This window comes from Xenopus laevis, chromosome 2S (assembly GCF_017654675.1).
Source record: "Xenopus laevis strain J_2021 chromosome 2S, Xenopus_laevis_v10.1, whole genome shotgun sequence".
NCBI lineage: Eukaryota > Metazoa > Chordata > Amphibia > Anura > Pipidae > Xenopus > Xenopus laevis.
The window spans coordinates 38,062,833-38,085,146 of record NC_054374.1 but is presented as its reverse complement, the minus strand read 5'-3'; the positions used below and the strand labels follow the sequence as shown (position 1 = coordinate 38,085,146).

General features: G+C 38.7%; 1 protein-coding gene across 1 annotated transcript in view; it reads left to right on the top strand.

Moving 5' to 3' along the window:
• nos2.S (nitric oxide synthase 2 S homeolog) overlaps nt 1-22,314 on the top strand; it is a 39,297-nt gene that overhangs the window by 5,019 nt on the left and 11,964 nt on the right. Inside the window, exons 3-19 of the mRNA XM_018248549.2 lie at nt 53-175; nt 624-772; nt 1,575-1,737; nt 1,868-1,959; nt 6,821-6,962; nt 7,924-8,063; nt 8,411-8,585; nt 9,330-9,431; nt 10,183-10,377; nt 10,460-10,542; nt 10,730-10,874; nt 11,450-11,554; nt 14,011-14,060; nt 15,375-15,549; nt 15,869-16,001; nt 18,643-18,721; nt 21,388-21,569. Of these exons, the coding sequence (XP_018104038.1) occupies nt 53-175; nt 624-772; nt 1,575-1,737; nt 1,868-1,959; nt 6,821-6,962; nt 7,924-8,063; nt 8,411-8,585; nt 9,330-9,431; nt 10,183-10,377; nt 10,460-10,542; nt 10,730-10,874; nt 11,450-11,554; nt 14,011-14,060; nt 15,375-15,549; nt 15,869-16,001; nt 18,643-18,721; nt 21,388-21,569 (2,233 nt within the window). The remainder of the gene's footprint in view (nt 1-52; nt 176-623; nt 773-1,574; nt 1,738-1,867; nt 1,960-6,820; nt 6,963-7,923; nt 8,064-8,410; nt 8,586-9,329; nt 9,432-10,182; nt 10,378-10,459; nt 10,543-10,729; nt 10,875-11,449; nt 11,555-14,010; nt 14,061-15,374; nt 15,550-15,868; nt 16,002-18,642; nt 18,722-21,387; nt 21,570-22,314) is intronic.

Below are 22,314 nucleotides of genomic sequence, written 5' to 3'. Positions count from 1 at the left end.
GCGAGGCAGTGAGCTATTCTCCTTCACATCAGTGTTTTTTTTGGTCCTTTAGAACAGATTTCCAGAAAAAATCAAGCAATCGCAGAAAAGAGAAACCTGTCCTAAATATTTGAAACTGAAGAATTTTGAAAATGGATCAATCTTCCAGGACACGTTACACCTCAAAGCAAAGAAGGTTAGAATGAAAATGCTGAAATGTGAGGGATTTCTCCATAGACCAGTTCAGAGATTTTCAGAGAACTGGTGGGAGTGTTGCCCCTGTAGTGCAGTCAGAATAGCAAGTAAATCCCAATGCAGTTGCTTTTTTTAAATTCTTGCTTTACCCTATAACAGATGTTTCTACAATCAAAATATTTCTCTGAATGTATCGAAATGTTTAATGTATCTTAAAACTCTGTCAAGCCCCAAAAATAAATGTAAATTTTCTTTTAACTTTGCATTTTGTTGTGAGCTTCATTGGAAATATTACAACTTGGTTGAGGCATTCAATCTGCTTTATTTACAATTCAAATCATTTTATAATTTATTATCAATTTGGTTAGATACATTTGAGTCCTGCATAACAAAAAAAATCAATTGCTTTAAATTTACTGCAAGCAATCATGGGTGTATCTCTTTTTCAGAACCTCAGCTGCCAATCTAAAATATGTCAGGGATCCATTATGAACCCAAAGGTTTATATAAGAGGCCCCAGGACTGAGCCAGTGGCACAAGAGGAACTTTTGCCTCAAGCAATTGAATTTGTTAACCAGTACTACAGCTCCTTCAAAGAGTGAGTTATCTTGGATTGGGTTCTATAGTTACTTTGCTCTCTTACCTGGCAATATACAAAAAGTTTTATTTATTCATTCAGTTGCCCATCACAAGGGCTTAGGGACACATTTATCAAATATAGAAATGGAAAATCCTGAATGATTCCCAGCAGATACCTGTGTAAGTTCTTTAGAATTTCTCACAGATCTGAGTAGTCAGACATAATTTAGTTTAATGGAATGGCAGTATATGACCCATCGGAATCCTTAATCCATGATACCAATTGCATGCTGGGTGAAAGGTTTCAGATCATTCTTTTTATTCCAGATAGAAAAGTATTTTTTTAAATCTTAAACGACTAAATTGACTATTATTTTTTTTACTGATCAATAAAAAATATTTGGTAATATAGGTCATATTAACTCAGCGTTGAACTGGGGTGTCCCACTGAGGCTGCAAACTCATGTGCCCCCCACCCCAGTTTGGAGCTCTTCTGAGCCACCATACATCCAATGGCACCCCCTGTACTTACTTGTAACTTTCTCCTTGTGGCACTCACAGTTCCTCGAGTCTGGGTCCAGGTCAGAACCAGGTATATTTCCAGCATCCCGTCGGCTCAGGCCAGCCCTGTATTTAGCACAAAACAACTCAGCGTTGGTGGAACGTTCATCAGTGATCTTCATATGTTTACAATAAAAATTTTGATATCTCTGTACAAGTTTGCAACCATTGAATTTCGTCTTGCAGCAACGTCAAAACTCATCCTATATTACTTATTAACTAGGTCTCTCCTTAGATTATTTGGGTGTTGTGTGTTTTAGGCCTCAAATAGAAAACCACCTCAACAGGCTGGAAACAGTGGCCAAAGAAATAGAATGTACCGGCACCTACCAGCTAACTAAAGATGAGCTTGTCTATGCATCCAAGATGGCTTGGAGAAATGCACCCCGGTGCATTGGACGAATACAGTGGTCTAACTTACAGGTAAGAACAACAGCAGCAGAGTTATTTTAACATAGATGCCTTAACAACAATGGTTGTCTATGGCTATGAAAGGGAATAAGAGAAAATGATTACACGCACACTAAAACACATATATTTTCTTTGATTCCAGGTTTTTGATGCTCGTGACTGCAAGACAGCCAAGGAAATGTTTAATCACCTCTGCCATCATATAACTTACTCGTCCAATAGAGGAAACATAAGGTAATTTCATGGCTAAGGACCTTGTAAGACATAAAGGATACATAGCTTTGGAAAGAAATACAATTTGTTGCATCCATTGAGTGGTCATTGTACGTTAAAGATGGTGGGATTGGCTCAATACAACATTCATTTGTTTTTTATGTCACAAATCTGATAATTTGCTATATTTTTAAAAAGTGGAACTCTATAAAAACATAACAAGTTTTTTGAAAAGTAAACTAATTTAAAGCAACTTTGCAACATACATGAATTGAAAAATATGCAGACTTTTCATGAGTTTTAATGGTTTGGAACAGTTCCCTAAGCCTAGTCCCCTGCTCTTCTGCTGATCTGTCTGACTACTTTGCTGAGCTGGCTGACTACTGTTACTTTGTATTAACAGCCAGCTGTCCTCAGCCTGCATCCTCCAAACCCCACAATTCCCTGCACATGTGATTTCAATAAGCAAAGGAATATCACAGTGCAATGCATTGTGGGTTATGTAGTTCCTGCATGCTGTCTGTAAGCTGAGGAGAAGTTGTTACAATTTGTAACATCAGTGTATAGTCCCTCCTTCCCTGCCAGGATTTCAAATGATGCAGAAAGAGAAGAACAGCTGGATTTCAGCATAGAAAATGGCATTTATTCATGCATTTTGAAGAAATAGGTAACTGTGATGGGTATATTAGGGGTTTCTGTGTTCTGTGGGCCTCTTCATCAAATTTTGGTTTGGAAGCTGGAGTTCCCCTTTAATAAACACATTGATACTCATTGCGATGACACAGCAGAGAACTGAAAGTCTAATACTAATTTTCTAAACTAGAATGAAATTACACCCATTAAAGCTACTTCTTCCACTGTGGATAAAAAAAAGTACAGAGTTTATTATGAGATAATTCCAGTACTGTATGAAGGTCTCATCATAATGTGAACTATATTTGTAGTGATCACATTCCATGGTGTGATTCACCTGTGCACATGGTTTTCATTTTGATAAAGAGAGGTGCTTACCAGTTGCTGTTAGTGATGGGCGAATTTATTCGGCAGGTGCAAATTTGTGGCAAAATCCCACGATCCGCTGCCGGCGAATACATTTGCAAAACCGCCGCGAAAATTCACCAGCAAAAATTTGTCAGTGCAAAAAAAAATTTGGCTCTTAAGCCTTTGCCTGCCAAGCACGTACACCATACGTTCTGGCAGGCAAGGGCTTTAACTGCCAAGCACGTACCTTCCTCCTCCTTACCTCGTGTTCCAGGGACGCCCACACACTTCCTGCTTGCCGTGCCTCTGCAGACAGCTTCTCTAAGAACTCCTCCAGATCACCCAGAAACGGTAAGTGGCCTTTATTTTACACACTTACTTACACTTACCTACATTTATACACTCATACACACACACACACATTTAAGTAAAAAAACCAAAAACTTTTTTTTGCATTTTTCATTTTACACTTATATGCACTTATATACACTTATATACACACTTATACACACTTATACACTGTCACACAATTCTTGGAAGTGTACACACATGTATACACATTTTATTTTTTTTACTTTTTCATTTCACCAATTTGTGTTTTTTTTACCCCTAAAAACTGTTTATTGGATAATCGATTTCGGCCACTAATTACGCTGTCGGTGCAGTTATTTTGTTATTTCATTGATTTGCACAATTTTTGTGGTTATATTGCAATTTTATCCCTGCATTATTGTATCGTTTTGCTGTTTGTTGCTTTGGTATAGAAAGATATATTTTATTTAGATTGATCCGTCAGAATATATGCTTTACAAAAATATATGGTTTTCTGGGGTCTTTTTACAGTTTGGGGGTTTTACGGCACATAACACACAGTTGGGGTTCTCTTTTCAGCAGCTTAGTTGGCAAGCATGAAAATTCATATGCATGTTTTTCATTTGGGGCCTGTACACACCACATACTTTGGTAAATCTATGCATATTAGGCATCAAACTTTTCAGTAGACCTCTGACGTCCATATTTAGGGTGATTTTTCTTTGAACGTAAAACCTTGTGTGCGATAAATGTGGCAAACTGCAACATTTTTAGGCGATTTTCAGAAATGTTGTAGAAATCTCTATGTTTAGAAAAGCTTTGCAGTTTGGTAGTTCGGTGTAGAAAGACGTCTTTAGCTTGGTTGGTTTCGTCAGAATGTGTACTTTCCAAAAACATATGGTTTTGGGGGGTCTTTGCTGTTAGGAGGGTCTTGAGGCACATAATAGGAAGTCAAGGGTCTATGTTTACAGAAGGTGAATCGGCAGCAGAGAAAACTCATATGCACTATTTACATCCGCACATGTCCGCACATGCCAGCTGCCTTGGTATATCAATGCATATTGGGCATAAAACTGTTCAGTAGACCCTTGGCATCAGTATTTATGGTGTTTTACAATTGTATGTAAGAAGTTGGGTGAGATAAATGCGGCCAATTGCAATATTTTTAGGCGATTTTCAGAAATGTAAAAACCATTGCTTTTATCGCCAAATTTAGGAAAGGCATGCGACTTGGTACTTTGGAGTACAAAGACATGCATACCCAATTTGGATTTGCGGGAATGTGTAATTTCCAAAAATATATGGTTTTCTGGGGCGAACTTACTTTTTTCTGCCTTTGCCCCCCCCAAACGATGTAAATGTGTTGATTTTGCAGTACGTGAAATGACAGACCATATGGGGGTCTTCCTTTTGGGGCCCCTATATGCCACGTGCTTGGGTACACCTATACATATTGGGCATCAAACTGTTCAGAGGAACCTAGGTTTTCATATTTGGGGTGATTTCTCTTGATACCTAAAAGTATGTGGGTAATACGATGCTGCAGGCTAGAAATTTTGAGGTGATTTTTGGAATTGTCACCAAAATAACCAAATTTAGGAATGGTTTGCGGCTTGGTACTTTGGAGTACAAAGACATGCATACCCAATTTAGATTTGTGGGAATGTGTACTTTCTGAAAATATATGGTTTTCTGGGGTGAACTTACTTTTTTCTACTTTTGCCCCCCCCCCAAAACCATGTAAATGTGTTGATTTTGCAGTACCTGAAATGACAGACCATATGGGGTCTTCCTTTTGGGGCCCCTATATGCCACGTGCTTGGATACACCTATTTATATTGGGCATCAAACTGTTCAGAGGACCCTAGGCTTTCATATTTGGGGTGATTTCTCTTGATACCTAAAAGTATGTGGGTAATACGATGCTGCAGGGTAGACATTTGGAGGTGATTTTTGGAAATGTCACCAAAATAACTAAATTTAGGAATGGTTTGTGGCTTGGTATTTTGGAGTAGAAAGACATGCATACCCAATTTGGATTCAGGGGAATGTGTACTTTCAGAAAAAATATGGTTTTCTTGGGTGAACATACTTTTTTCTACCTTTGCCGCCCCCCAAATCTATGTAAATGTGTTGATTTTGCAGTATCTGAAATTACAGACCAAATGGGGGTCTTCATTTTGGGGCCCCTATATGCCACGTGCTTGGGTACACCTATACATACTGGGCATCAAACTGTTCAGAGGACCCTAGGCTTTCATATTTTGGGTGATTTATATTGATACATAATAGTATGTTGGAAATACGATGTTGCAGGTTGGAAGTTTTGAGGTGATTTTAGAAAATGGCACCAAAATTGCCAAATTTAGGAAGGGTTTGAGGCTTAGTGCTTTGGAGTAGAAAGACATGCATACCCAATTTGGATTCGGGGGAATGGGTACTTTCCGAAAATATATGGTTTTCTGGGGTGAACATACTTTTTTTCTAACTTTGCCCCCCCAAACTATGTAAATGTGTTGATTTTGCAGTATCTGGAATTACAAAACTGATAGCTCAAATGAGGTGTCTACATTTTAGGGCCCCTATATACCACATGCTTAGGTAAACCTATACATATTGGGCATCAAACTGTTCAGTGGACCCCAGGCTTTCATATTCATACCTAATGATGTGTGGGAGATATGATTCTGTAGATTGGAAGCTCTGAGGTCATTTTTAAAAAAAATCACTAATTTCTATAAAACATTATAACTTTAGGAAACAATTGCAACTTGGTAGTTTGGAGTACAAAGATATATTTACCCATTTCTGATTCACCAGAATCTGTTCTTTCTAATAATGGGTAGTTTTCTAGGGTAAACCTACTGTTAGCGGAATGTTTGGCCTTGAAATCAGAAGTATGCCATTTGGGGAGCAGTGTTTTGGAAATTTGGTAGTGTACTGCTTGTAGATTTTGAGCTATATAAGTGAGAAATCTACATAAAACTATATATATCTGGTATTGCCACGTTCAGGAGATATAGACCTTTCCAAATCGGCTGTGTTCTTGCACATATAATAAATGATGTTTCTGATATATGTGATTGTTCTTTGTGAAACATGATTTTTTTCATTTTATTATACACTTAGAAGCCTATATTTTTTTACAGAAGTAGAATTCCACCAAATTTCTTGCATATTTTGAAAGTTCAGGTTGTCCTGAAAAAAGCAATATTTTGTTTTCCTGGGTAAACTAAAAGACCACCCCAGGAAAGGTCCTTAAAGTGAAAGAGTGCAAAATATCTAAAACTGCTTGGCAGTAGATGTTCGCATCTAGACAAAACGGCTGGCAGGGAAAGGGTTAAGTACCAGGAGCGGCATTTTTGGCACCCCTGGTACCTAGTGGGGCGCTGCCGCCTGAGGTGACAGCCTCAACTCGCCTCATTGGTGAAGCACCCCTGTCTGAAAGTAACATCTTCACAAGGTAGGTGTTAATTCCAGGATTCTCTTGCATCCTTAAGCCCCGTATTTTGTATGTTACTGTAAAAGCCCTGCTGTTGATATACTAAGCTGACCTCTATACCAGTTTCTATCTGTTGTTCTATTTCAGATCTACTATTACCGTATTTCCTCAGAGGACCGATGGGAAACATGATTTTAGAGTGTGGAACAGTCAACTGATTCGTTACGCAGGTTTTCAAATGCCAGATGGATCAATCCTTGGTGACCCAGCCAGTATAGAATTTACAGAGGTATATATGATAAATGTACTTGATAAATTAAAAAATGGACCAAAAATCACTTACAAATAACATAAACAGAACCTTACACAGAACCGTCTCATCTCAGAATGAATAAACATTAAGATATTTGATTTGGAGCTCTGGGTAGGGGATGGCTAATATTGCAAGTTTTGCAGATCTAAAACTTCCAAGGTCCTTTTTAGCTCAGAAAGAGCTAGTAAATTAAATGTTAGCTATGTGTGATCTACAGATGGACTGAAACTGACTGATGTTTGATCTGCCATGCAAGATCCATGTGGTTTGCTATTTATTTAGGTTTTAAAAGTGTTGTAGCAACCTGTGTGTCAGATACCTCAGATAAACAACTTGCCCATCTATGTAGGTATTAAAGGCACAGTAACATCAAAAAAATTTAAAAAAAAAATTTGTTACTTTACAATAAAAAAAAACACCAACACAAATTATACATTATAATCGTAAAGTCTTTATTGAGAAATAACATATCAAATATCCGCTTCTGCTTCTCTGCAGAAAAGGCGGCAGGGCGACGAGCCAGTGAGCGGCACTCGATTTCTCCTCCCTGGCTTTCTGCTGCTGGATTCTTTAGCTCCCACTTTCCGTGCTGCTGTCAGCGCACCAATCCCTGTATAAAATGTTTCCTATTACAACATTATTCCAGCTCTACAAGGATTGTGCGTCTCTGCGCCCCTGGCTGTATTTCTTGGGGAAACGGGCCATTCCAGTACGCGGCTGCAAAGTGAAACAGTGCTTCAAGTATGAGCTTTCTGTGGATCGAGGCAAACAAACAAATTTTTTTTACAATTTTTTTGATGTTACTGGTCCTTTAACTGAATATTGCTTTTATTTTGGGTTACGTACGGTTAATTATCTTTAATATCAATCATTGTGAATATATTAGAATTTATTTACAAACAGGTTTACTTTAAATAAAAACTCCATGTACTTTCAGTTGTGTATCCATCTTGGATGGAAGCCAAAATACAGTCGGTTTGAGATCCTCCCTTTGGTGCTTCAGGCCAATGGGCAAGATCCGGAGTTGTTTGTGATACCATCAGATATTATCGATGAAGTACCAATAGAACACCCAAAGTAAGTAGAGCAGGCCTGTTGGTTTGAGGTTCCCTCATTCCCATATAATCACACACATAATGGGCCAGAATCAATTCAGTGAGAAAAAGTTATTTCATGGTTTATTACGTGAAAAATCATGGACAAGATTCAATTCGAGGAGCAAAAACTTTTCTCCAAATTCATTAGCAGTTTTTTCCTCTTAGACTTAAATAGAGTTTTCACATAATAAACAGAGAGATACGTTTTTCTGAATTGCATCTCAAATTGAGTTTTCACATGATAAACCCTTTTCTCACTGAATTGAATCTGGACCAATCTATGATAAAGTATAGGTCCAATATGTACTTGTGTTTTTTTTTTTAAAGGTATGAGTGGTTCAAGGAACTTGGCTTGAGGTGGTTTACGTTACCTGCAGTTGCCAATATGCTTCTTGAAGCTGGAGGTTTAGAGTTCTCTGCTTGTCCATTCAACGGCTGGTACATGGGAACAGAAATTGGTGTGCGGGATTTCTGTGACGTTCAGCGCTATAATGTGCTTGAGGTAGTTATGCCTCTGTTATAGTAACGTAACTGGAGGGGGTGGCCTGGTGTGGGACATGCTGCCGGGCCCCTGCCCCCTCCGTACCAGATTTTTTTTTACCCGAAATCGACCGGAAATCGGCAGTGCGTGAGCTGCCGGGGGGCCCTGAGGGGGTGCGGGCCCTGGCCCAATTGCACCCCCTGCTCCCCCGGTAGTTCCGCCACTGCTCTGTTATTTTTCAGCTTTGTGCATAATTATTTGAAATTTAACCCAGCTTACATGCTTTCCATAGACCCTTAGATAAGCGATATGTCATTTGTTGTAAGTGTGCAAATTTGTTGGCAGTGTGCAAAAATAAGTGTGCAATGTGACCTTGTTTTTGCAATTTGCCACTGTCCTGTTCCTGCCACTTACCCATTCATTAACTTGCATGTCATTCAGATGCACAAGTTAAGGAGTGGCAGAGAATGCCGGCCACAACAGGACTCTGTGCTTACTGCTCCATAATCTGTTACTAAAAATTGGAGTTATAAATATAGTTTGTAAACAAAAAACATGGTAGATTTTCTATGGTTGGGCACAATATTAGATGCTAGATTGGATGTAGAATTATACTTACCAAATGACAAAAACAAATGCCCTGTGCGTAAAATAAAAATTATGGATTGTTTAGATTTTTTTTTAATAAATAAGCCCTTATGTGTGTACCAGTTCACTGTATTTAAACTGTGATCCCATGTCACCATTTTTTTTACCCCTACCCAGGAAGTAGGAAGGCGGCTGGGTTTAGAGACACACAAACTGGCTTCATTGTGGAAAGACCAAGCCGTTGTGGAGCTCAACATTGCCGTTCTATATAGTTTTCAGGTAAGTGCTTAGTTGTTTCTGATCTATCCTGTTGCAAATAAACAGGTTCTATTTGTGCAGATTTATTAGGGATTTATTGGTCACTTATTGAGGTTAATGAGGGTTATATTGATCTATGCATCTATCAAATTGAAATTGTGCCACTTACAAAAGTAATCACCAGATTTCTTCATATTACATAAATATTCATTTCGGGTAGTTAGGATAAAATGATATATTCCAATTTATATCAAGGATTGCTAAATGAGAACCATTATACACGGCCTAGTGTGAGCAAATGATATTTTTCCTCATCATCGTCATCATTATCATTATTATTATTATTAGATAGAACTGATAAAATAAGGAAAGTAGATGCTGCTGCTAGACACATGTACAGTATACTGTGAAAGCAGGCAACACCCTGCAGGAGAAAATAATGTATCTCATGTCTATAGCAATCATTGTGTATCCTAATAAAGTTTTAATAACTAGTAACCAATCAATATTGACGTAATAACGGGTATAACATATGATGTTAGATTGATGTAAGCAGTAGAATGCTGGTGTATTCTGTGCATTTTATAAAACTTCCTTCTCTGATAAGCAATTTTATTTAAGCTTCCAAGTGATTGGGATTTTGGTACCGGTTCTGGCTTGAACACTGTATTCCAGGGGTGTCCATTCTAGATAGCATTTGATTAATTACAATTTCCATAACTTCTAAGCATTACTACCTACACATGCCATTAATGATATTTCTGCATTTCAGAAACACAATGTAACCATTATGGATCACCACTCTGCAGCGGAGTCCTTTATGAAGCACCTGGAGAATGAGTACCGGCTGCGAGGAGGTTGCCCAGCTGACTGGGTTTGGCTCGTCCCTCCGATGTCAGGCAGCATCACGCCAGTGTTTCACCAGGAAATGCTCAATTACATTCTAAGCCCATTTTATTACTATCAGGTAGGATGCATTACACCAAGCCCCTTTTATATGAGTTGATATAAATATCTGCTTATCATAATATGTAATCACTTTATTATAGATTGATGCTTGGAAAACTCACGTGTGGCAGGATGAAAACCGTAAACCAAAGAAGAAGGAATTCAAGTTTAGTGTGGTGGCAAAGTAAGAACCATATTTTTGTAAAATGTGAACTAAGTGCACTCTACTTGGAGTTGACACAATATCCAGTTTACTGTTTAATGGCATGGTGTATGTATATACTGCAATACCCGCATAAAGCAGAAGCACCCAGTTAGTCATTGCATTCTGTTCCTTCTGTTGCGCTAACCATAACCATTTCTTACACCAGGTCTGTGCTGTTTGCTTCCTCACTCTTAAAGAAAACTTTGGCTGCCAGAAGAAAAGTAACCATCCTCTATGCAACAGAAACGGGGAAATCGGAAACTTTTGCAAAGAAACTGCAAGCACTGTTCAGTTATGCCTTCAATGCCAAGGTTAGTACCTTTTCTAAGGACTTGGTGACTATATGTAATGCTCAGTTACTGTATACATGAAATTAAGCTTTGTTGGACATAGCTAGGAAATGATGAAAATGACAAATCTCTATGATGTGATGGACTTGGTGACTTTGATTTCAATGCTCCTGGCTAAAGGGGCTTAAGCTTTGCAGCAGTACAGTAGACTTGACATTTGTAGCGCCGCTTGTTCTCACTTAGAATACATAAAAAACCTGTACACTGAAAAACTTGAATAGAAGAGTTTAGACATTTTTTAGAGATGCTTAGAGTTATTATATTATAATGTTAGCCATGAGAGTGTCACAGCTGGTGTTGCCATTTCAGTTCCATTTATACAGTGGATCTTCTGCTTAACAGATGCTTGGTGGAGGAATGACTTATGTGAGCATTTTTTGTGCAAGAATATTGTTTAGCAATGAGCAGGTATGACAAATTAAACAGTGGCAAAGGAATATAGGCTAATGGGAAAGTAGGCCTGTTCTTTATAGTAATTATAACCTAACAAGTATAAATCAATTTCTATCATACTTATCTCTATATTTTATCCATAGGCTCTCTGTATGGATGACTATAACATCAGAATTTTGGAGGATGAAACCCTTTTACTGGTGGTGACAAGTACTTTCGGTAATGGAGACTGCCCAGGAAATGGAGAGGTAGATAAAATATTGCAGTTGGAATGCTCATTAGCCTGTCTCTGAACCGGTGGTTTTCCATAAAATTTTAGAGATTTATCTAAATGCCCCAATAAACTGGGCTGAAATTAATGCGACACAGATATTTGTGATGAAAAAGTCAAAAGGGAGGAAAATGAGAATGCTCTGATAACTAAACAAAATCACAAATACAATCCCAAAATGTGTAAAAAAAGGTTAGTAAATGTGTTAAAATTCAGACTTCTGGGAATATTCTAGGAATTCATAATTGCATTTTAATAAATGACCCACTTACTCACAAAATGCAAACAACAATATGATAATGTACCCTATTACTATTGGTTTCATTTTAAGCAATGCCTTGGCCTAGCCTAAATTATCAAGGAGGCAAAAGTTAAAATATTTTCATTTGCTTTGCCTATAGCAACCTGTATCTACACATTAACATTAAGGGGCACATTTACTAAGCTCGAGTGAAGGATTCGAAGTAAAAAAACGTTGAATTTCGAAATATTTTTTTGGGTACTGCGACCATCGAATAGGCTACTATGACCTTCGACTACGACTTTGACTTAGATTCGAACGATTCAAACAAAAAATCATTCGACTATTCGACCATTCGATGAAGTTGAAGTACTGTCTCTTTAAAAAAAACTTTGACTACATACTTTGGTAGTTTAAACCTACTGAGGTACAATGTTAGCCTATGGGGACCTTCCCCATTACTTATCTAAGGTTTTTTTATTCGAATTCGAAGGATTTTACTTCGAGGGTCGAATTCGAGGGTTTATTAACCCTCGATATTCGACCCTTAGTAAATGTGCCACTAAGAGTTGTGGCAGACGTGGAGATTAGTCGGCCAGCGACAAATCTTCGCTTCTGTTACTTCTGTAACTGCATTGTGATTTCAAAGTCGCCCGAAGTTTCCCCGTGAGGCAACTTGGGTGATAGGGATGTAGCGAACTGTTCGCCGGCGAACTTGTTCGCGCGAACTTCGACCGTTCGCGTCCGCCGAATGTTCGCGAACGTCGCGCGACATTCGCATTTTGAGTTCGCGTTCGATTCGAATACAAAACGTTCGACCATTCGACTATTCGAATTCCTTTGACCGCTAAAAATCGAACGATTTCCATTCGTTCGAACGATTGTAAGCATTCGATCGAATGAAAAGCATTCGATCGAATGCTTCGATCGTTCGATTCGAATGAAAATCGTTCGATCGAACGATTAAAATCCTTCGATCGTTCGAATCGAACGATTTTAGCGGGTGTTCGAAGTTCGCGAACTGTTCGCGAACGTTCGCATTTTTTGCCGGTGTTCGCGAACGGCGTTCGCAAACACCAAATCGGCAGTTCGCTACATCCCTATTGGGTGACTTCGGAAATTCAAAGTGATTCTTATGCCATCCCGCCGGTGATTAGTATTCTTGCCTGTGGGAAGGCATTTTGGGGAGATTAGTTGCAGCAGAAGCAAAGATTTATCGCTGGGTGACTAATCTCCCTGTCTGCCACCACCATATATTGGGACATTCACTAAGATTCGTAGTTGCGCCAGGCGTAACTTCGCTGCACTTTGCCGCACTTCGCCAGGCGTAGTTTCGCCAGCGCTTCGCAAATTTACTAAAATCCGAAGTTGCACTCAGGGGTAGCGTAAGATTGCGAAGTTGCGCTAGCGTTGATTCGCTAAGCGAAGCGAAGTTACGCTAGCGATGGTTAATTTGCATATGGCGCCACATTCAAATTTCAATGAAGGTATATGTAAAATTCGTATTTTGCCCTACACATGTGCCCACTGTATAGTTAAGTTGCCATGAGTTAGGAAATGTAGGGGGGAAGGAGGGGAGCCCCAAAATGTTTTTCGATCTTTTTCAGCCTATCACCCATAATGTAGAAAACACGCCAGCGTTTTTTGGGACTTAGAAAAAATTTTAACTTTTTTTGAAGAAATCCCTATCTACTCTATTGCACTTCGCCTGGTCTGAGGTGGCGAAGGAAGTCTAGCGTAAAAGGTAGCGTTCAGAACAATGCGCGCGTTAGTGAATTTGCATAGTTACGTCCGTTGCGCAAATTCGCCAGACGTAAGGTAGCGAAGTTACACTAGCGAAGTTACGCCAGCGTCCGTTAGTGAATTTGTGAAGTAACGAAAATGGCCAACGCTAGCGAATTGACGCTAGCGTTAGGCGATTCGGCGCATAGTGAATTTGCCCCATAGTTGTCAGGTTAGGAAAGATTTTATAAAAAGTTACATTAATTAATTTGAGCATGGCTGGCGAAGGAGCCCACATCTTCTTCCTACTGTTTTCTAGGAGCATCACTGAAAATATATTAACAAGACAAATAATACAAAGTGCATGCCTTATTTATGTAAAACAATAAAAAATGTAAATGCATTTTTACACAAGAAAATAACTTTGCCATTTTCTATGTATGCATTAAGACTTTGTTTTTTTCCTACAGAAATTCAAGAAAGCAATGTTTTCTTACAAAGAGCTAAAAAACAAATTAAGGTACTAATGAACTCTTTCTTTTAGTAACAGTCCAACTTAAAGGGATGTTTTCCTCTTTCCATGCAAAGAAAACCCTGCAGCAGTTTACCAATAAATTAAAACCTAATCTGTGGGTTTTTGTTAAAAAAAAAGTCATAACAAAATCAGAAGTTTTCCACTAATACAGGGACCTCTAAGTCTCCAGGGATCCAGCAACAAACTCTTCTTATTTTTAGATGGTCCAGGGTTTTTCTTTCTCCTCTCAGTTGAGTAAGAATGTACACTACAGCCTCCTTCCAGCCAGCTCACAAAATAATCTTTATAACAACTCAGCTGGTTGAGGGGAAAATCTAATAGGATTGTTTTGGCTCCAATAAGGATTAATTATATCTTAATTTGGATCAAATACTGTTTTATAATTACAGCGAAAAAGCGAATTTTCTTTAAAAACATGAATTATTTGCTTAAATGAGAACTAAAGCAAAACTAAAGAAGTAGCTAGAAATGTTGTACATTATGTTTTGGGCTTCTGTGCCAGTCCAAGGCAACCACAGCCCTTTAGCAGTAAAGATCTGTGTCTCCAAAGATGCCCCAGTAGCTCCCCATCTTCTTTTCTACTGATTCACTGCACATGCTCTGTGCTGCTGTCACTTACTGAGCTTAGGGACCCCACTCACAATATACAGTACACATCAGGTCCGGACTGAGAATTAAAATAGGCCCTGGCATTTCAGGTACACAGAAGCCCAATCAGCCCACACAGAGGCCCAAATAGCCTCCACCAGCCCGCTAAATACTGACTTTCTATGGCACCTTATAGCAGCCCCTCTGGCATTTGCCAGAACCCACAGATTGCCAGTCCGGGCCTGGTACACATAGACTATAAATATCACAATACAAGGCTGATTAGTAATTAGCAACTAGCATCAGAATTTAATAATCAACCCTGTTCCATCAGCTTATATTACAGACAATCCTCTTTTACTGCTTGATAACTTGCGACGACCCCTAAGCTTAGCTTCTCAACAGCTGCTCAGAGCCCACTGAGCATGTGCGTGTAGCAGACACTTTCCAAAGTGGTTACCCCCCTGTGACAGGTTTGAAGTCCTGGATCATTGCTGCTATTGACCAGCTGAAACGTTAGACTGGTGCAATAAGTTCAATATATAAAATATTGCATTCTTAGCCATATTCATTTTTAGGGTTTAGTTGTCCTTTAAAATTGTACCTAATAAAAATCCTTGGCATGCAATAGTTATAAGTAAGATCTTGAGTTCTGATTTTCAGTGCTATTGTACTTTTAAGTATGACTCACAATGTCCTTGTTGTTTATAGGTATGCTATTTTTGGCCTTGGATCCAGCATGTACCCACAGTTCTGTGCGTTTGCCCATACAATAGACCAAAGGCTGGCACAGCTTGGTGCCACACAAATCAGCATTACGGGTGAAGGAGATGAGCTCAGTGGGCAGGAAGAGGCTTTCCTAAACTGGGCAGTTCAAACATTTAAGGTAGATACTGTGTAATATTTTAATTTGCATAATAAAACATTAGTGTGAAAACAAATATTTTTGCTTGTGACCCAAAAAAAGATAATGATTGTGTGTAGCAAGACACCAGAAATAACAAGAAATTGTATGAAAACAAAAAATGTTGCTACGAAAATTGATGTAAACTTGAAAATAACATTTTGCATAAAGAAAGAGACTGCAATTCTAGGCAACTTTCCAATTGTTATTAAATTAAAATGTTGGAATAGTTTTCAATGTATTTGTAAACGTAACTGCTATTAATTAAATATCATTAAAATTCTGACCATTTCTTCTCTAGGCTGCATGTGAACTCTTTAAAATTCGAGACAGACACAACATTCATTTACCAAAGTGTTACACCTCAACAGAAACATGGAATGCAGCAAATTATCGTCTTGTTAATGATAACCAACCATATGACCACATCAAAGGTATGCAAATTCAATGTATACGCTAACGTTAACATATATGATATGAAGATGGGAAGCTACTTGGACACCTTTGGAGACACAGATCTTCCCTGCTAAAGGACTGTGGCCTTGGGCTGGTACAGAAGCCCAAATCATAATGTACAGGTATGGGACCTCTTATCCAGAATGCAGTAAGGATTAAGTATATCTTACTTTGAATCAAGTACAAGGTATTATTGTATTATTACGGAAACAAATGAATTAATTTTTAGAAATCTGGATAAAATGGAGTTTATGGGAGATGGCTTTTCTGTAATGCTGAACTTTCCAGATAACGGGTTTCTGGGGAACGGATCCTATACCTGTATCAGCTTTGATTTTATTCTGTGAGCCATTTTTATAAAGGTGGTGTATTCCAAATCAGAATTGTATACCGCTGTTTGCCATGCTTTTTATATAAAGTACTTGTATCAATTCTAGTTTAACTCTGACTTATACATTATAAATAAGATTCTGTTACTTTTATAGTCAAAAATGTGAAGTTATTGAATCATTTTTTGGGGTGTAAATTAAAGGCCCACTATACCTTTCCCAGCATAAATGTGTAGAACAGGGAATAGCTATGCTTAAATAGGCTTATGCTGTCTATACAGGCTATAAGAAAACCCTCTTAAGAGAGAAGATCTATTTAAAATGCAATTAAAAGGAACTTGTGTCCAGGCTGCAATCAGACGATGGTTAATTGAGGCAATACTTAGGGCTCTTACAGATGGGCGGTTTTACCTGTGCTCCCCTGCATTGCGATTTCTTCCATTTAGTCGCAGGGGAGCGCAGGAGTAAACACACTCAATTATTGTCAAGGGGGCTGTACTCACACAGATGCATGTATGCACTGAACGCAGGTGAAATGCAACATGCTGCGTCCCACCTGCATTCAGCGATTAAATGCGTCTGTGTGATTTCAGCTGACTTGACAATAATTAAGTGCGTTTACTCCTGCTCTCCCCTGCAGCTGAACAGAAGGAAGTGCAACGCAGGGGAGCGCAGGTAAAACCGCCTGTGTGTAAGAGCCCTTACATTGCATGCTGGGTCAGTAGTCGCTCTTACAAAATATTTGGAGTGAAAAAGATCAAATGGAACACACTGGGCCTTTAACAAAGCATCTTTATACCTTTTCTCCCATGTGAAACTTTCAAACTGTCCAAAATAATGTTCACTTTGTATCACCTTTAATTTCGCTTGATATCTTTGGCATCGGCCAGTATAATTCAGAGACTTTGCATAATGTGATTTTGCAGACTTAGTTCCATTAGACTTAGAGCAGCTTTTGCCAGGGTTGCAAATCGTTTGATCTCACCAGTATTCAGTTGCACAAGCACATAAAACACACAGGGAAACAAACTTCCTTTGTAATAGTCCGTGTATCGCACCATCTTGGGGTTTTCAATGATCTGAAGAAGTAGGGAAAAAAAAGCACCAAAACAAGGGTCAGGTTTTTTCCAGATCATGTTTCCTGAGAGATAAAGTGCACCTGCAGGGTTATCATTGCATTTCCACATTTAATAGGGAAGAGCCTGACTGTAATATTTGGAAAGGGAGCTTTTATATCTCCCGAGGGCACATTGTTTCCCACTTTGTATATTCCCTTTGCCTCATTGTTACTTCACGTGTTTAACTACAGAAACCAGGAAAAGGTGTAGCCTCTCTATGTTCTGCGGAAACGAGGCCACAAAATAATACGTTTATCTAGGGCACATGGAAGGAAGCACTTCATTCTGAGCCACGCAAGCGACTAAAAATGCCAATAACTTATGTAACAGCACTCGTGGGGGAAATGGCTTAAAAATATACAAGAACATCTAACATCAAAAAAAGCCTTGAGTTTATTTTTGAGTTTACTGATGTCAGTTTCATGCTTTGGTTTTGTTCAGATTAAAATTAATTTCTAGTATACATGGCATTATTGTACTGATATGGGACCTATTATCCAGAATGCACGGGACCTGGAGTTTCTGATAACGGATCTTTCTGTAATTTGGATCTCCATATCTTCTCTACTAGAAAATCATGTAAACATTAAATAAACCCAATAGGCTGGTTTTGCTTAAAATAAAATTTTAGTTGGGATCAAGTACAAGGTACTGTTTTATTAATACAGAGAAAAAGGAAATCATTTTTAAAAATGTGGATTTTTGATTATAATGGAGTCTATGGGAGGTAGCCTTTTCGTATTCCGGAGCTTTCTGGATAACGGGTTTCTAGATAACTGATCCCACACTGTATTATCCATATGTGCATAAAATTAACTTTAAGAGGATTCCAGAATAGTATCCCTAATGTATTTGTCTAATTGATAATAGTTGTTTTGTTGTTTATGTTTATCAAACTAATTAAACTGAAGGAAAGAACTCAATATAAACAGCTCCCATCATTCCCTATAATGAAACTGCAAACTCCAGAGTCTGACTAAATGATTTCTCCCAAAATATCTACATTCAGTTCACATGTCATGCCTGCTCTGCCATAACATGCTTGAGTTGTTCAGCTTGCGCTGAAGATCAAGATATGTGATCATAAGAAAGGAAAATATCACAAGCAGAATCTATGTTGTATTCACAATGAATAATGCTTTCTTATAATGTTTTTTTTTTCCATTTCACAGCGCTCTGTAAAATGCACTCCAGGAGCATACTGCCAATGAAACTCAGATTTAGGCAGAATTTGCAAAGCCCCAAGTCCAGGTAATTTAGCTTCAGTGATGGCATCATTTTCAAGACATTATATAATCATTATAAAACTTTTAACATAATGAATTGGAAAACCAACAGCACCACTAACTGTACAGTTTGACCCCCTGGCTACAGTCAGCAGAGGAAAGTTTCTATGACCAGAGAAACGTCAGATGACTCTTTTGTGCTCATTAAAGGGATACTGTCATGGGAAAACATGTTTTTTTCAAAATGCATCAGTTAATAGTGCTGCTCAAGCAGACTCCTGCACTAAAATTGGTTTTTCAAAAGAGCAAACTGATTTTTTATATTTAACTTTGAAATCTGACATGGGGCTAGACATATTGTCAGTTTCCTAGGTGCACCCTGTCATGTGACTTGTGCTCTGATGAACTTTAGTCACTCTTTACTGCTGCACTGCAAGTTGGAGTGATAGCATCCCCCTCCATTCTCCCCCCCCCAAGAAGCCTATCAGCAGAACAATGGAAAGGTAACCACATAACAGCTTCTTGGTAGATGTAAGAACAGCGCTCAGTAATAAAGTCCCACTGCGACTCCAGTTATATTGAGTAGGAGAAACAACAGCCTGCCTGAAAGCAGTTCCATCCTATAGTGCTGGCTCTTTCTGAAACCAAAACCAGGTAAAATAACCTGAGATGGCTGCCTACACACCAATATAACAACTAAAAAAAAATACACTTATAGGGCTAGGAATAAAATTTTACACTGTAAAGTGAATTATTTGCAGTGTAAACAGTGTACTTTGGAAATAAAAGCTACACCATAACGGTGGTGGCACACGGGGAGATTAGTCGCCCAGTGACAAATCTTCTCTACTGAGGGTGACTAATCTCCCCAAATGGCAAATACCTTCCTGCCAGCAAGAATGCGAATCACTGGCGGGATGGCATACGTATGGCTTTGTTTTCCGAAAACCAAAGCGATACATATGCCATCCCGCATGGCAATTCACATTCTTGCCGGCGGTACGGCATATGGGGAGATTACTCCACCACAGTAGAGAAGATTTGTCGCTGGCTGACTAATCTCCCCGTGTGCCACCTTCCTTAAAATCATAACGGAATCCCTTTAACTCAATTATCTGAGCAGAGCCACACCACAAGACTTCATCTGCTGTCTAACTTAACTTTCTGCTGACTGCAGCCAGTTGGACAAACTGAACATGAAGCTGCATCATTTATTTACACAACAATAAACCAAATAAATGGCAAAAGTGTATAAAGGAGCACTCTGGGCAATTTAATATATCATTTAACATAATCTGTTTAGCCTTAATTGTACCAGAAATCTATAAAAAAAAAATCATAACCAGCATTGCTATTTTTGTCTTTATTAACATGTTCCCTTCAAATATCTTTAAAGAGATGCCAATATCTAAATAATTAACTATTAAAAAAAATAATTCAATTTAATCTTTCTAATCTAGTGCTGCGTTTATCTATTATTTTATTATCTTTTACATGCCCACCATAAAGCAAGATAGGATTGCTGCTGCTGCTAATTTGAAAAACCGGGCACGCAGTTTTTGACCCGGGCAGCCCTTTAAATTACCGGGCTGTCCAGGTCAAAATCGGACAGATGGCAACCCTACCGTCATGTGTCTGACCGGTAAATTCTCCACCCCATGCAAACACAAAAGGAGATTAGACTATATTTAGCAAGTACCTCTGTGTTCCTTATTTCATATGACACCACTTTACAATTGTGCATTGTTTTCTATTGTAATTAGAACATTGTTTTCAATTGTAATTTAAGCACTTCTCCTAACAACAGTATTCCTATAACTCCTATACATGACTTTTGGTTGGCTGCAAATATTGATATGTTTACTCTAATGGCAATATGTAGGATTCCTAGTTCCATTTGAAAGCCCATTGCAGTACAGGTATGGGATCCGTTATCCAGAAACCTGTTATCCAGAGAGGTCTGAATTATGGAAAGGATCTCCCATAGACTCAATTTTAATAAAATAATTCACATTATTAAAAGTTAATCAATGGTTCTCTGTAATAGCATAATGATATTATTTTAGATATAATGAATCCTTATTGGTGGCAATACAATCCTATTGGTTTTAATTATTGTTCAGCTGATTTTTTTAGTAGACAAATCATGGGGATCCAAATTCTGGAAAGATCCCTTATCCAGAAAGCCCCAGGTCCTGAGAATTCTGGATAACAGGTCTCATACCTTTAGCTCTCATTTGACCCAGTGAGTGAGCAGCGCAGTGGACTGGTCCAAAAAGTTCACAAATGACCTGCCATAATATAAAAATAATAACAATGACTAGTATTGTGTGTATTTTACTATTGTGCCTTCGGAAGATGATGATTATTACTGAGCCTAAATATAGCTCATAATGGTACATTACAGTTTGCAGATAACAGTAAGTGCAGTTAGTTACTATATAGTCATTCAGTTGATAGAATGCATCCCCCCCACCCTTTATTTGGGGAGATGCCAGCATTCAATCCAACCGTAACTCTGAGAAACCAGAACTGATTGCTGGAGTTGTGGTGACAGTAAAGTCAGTTATAGCTTAATACTGAAAAAAATCTGACTCCCAAAACACACAGACAATGTTGATATTTCTCATAAAACGGAAATCCTGTATACGCAATTAAGGCCATTATAGAGGTTTTTCTTGTTGTTTACAGCCGTGCCACGCTGCTTGTGAAGCTTTCCTATGAGAATAGCCAGGAAATACGGTATATGCCAGGAGAACATGTTGGTTTGTTTGCTGGCAATCAGCCAGAGTTAGTAACGAGCATAATTGGACTTCTGAAGGATGCGCCGCCCTGCAACCAGCATATCCGACTGGAGACACGGAATGAGCAGGGTAAGAATCTGTCTTGGCTTGGTTAACACTTTCATTTCCCGCAAACATTTCATATTGCATGAAATTGGGAATTTTAGGAGTTTCCTACAAACATTATAGGGTCTCCTCATGATAGGACAGACAGGGATTATGTTTACGCCGGAGAGTATGGTAACAATACCATTTTACATTTTTACAGCAACAATATTTTGGCTAAGATCTGGTGTAGTTTCTTATCAGTGGGTGGCATACCTCCTAATTGAGGAAAGAGTCCACATCTGTTGGTAGAGCAGAGAGGCACTTGATCCTCTGGACAAAGGCCCAGAATTTTGATGCACCCCAGGCCACAGGTGCCAGAAGATCACTGGCAAGAATAATGCCAAATGCACTGGCACTTTTTATTCTCTTAAACCCTAGCCTCTTGGCACCAGTGGTTAAAGGAGAAGGAAAGTAATTTTAACTTGGGGGTGCCAGAAGTTAAGCACCCAAAGTGATTGTATTTACTTACTGTACCTGACACTCCGGGCTGGTGCTCCTATCAGTAGAAAACTGCACTGGCCTGGGGTTCTTCCAGCGAGCACCAAAGATCGATCATCTTCCTGCTTCTTCAATCTGCAAATTTCCCAGGGCAGACGCATGAACAGTAGAATTAAATAGCCGGCTTTTTCATTAAAGTTTGGCATTTCACTCTACTGCGCATGCGCAGCAGCGATAAGAAAGAAGAAGCAGGAAGATGATCGATCTGTGGTGCTCGTTGGAAGAACCC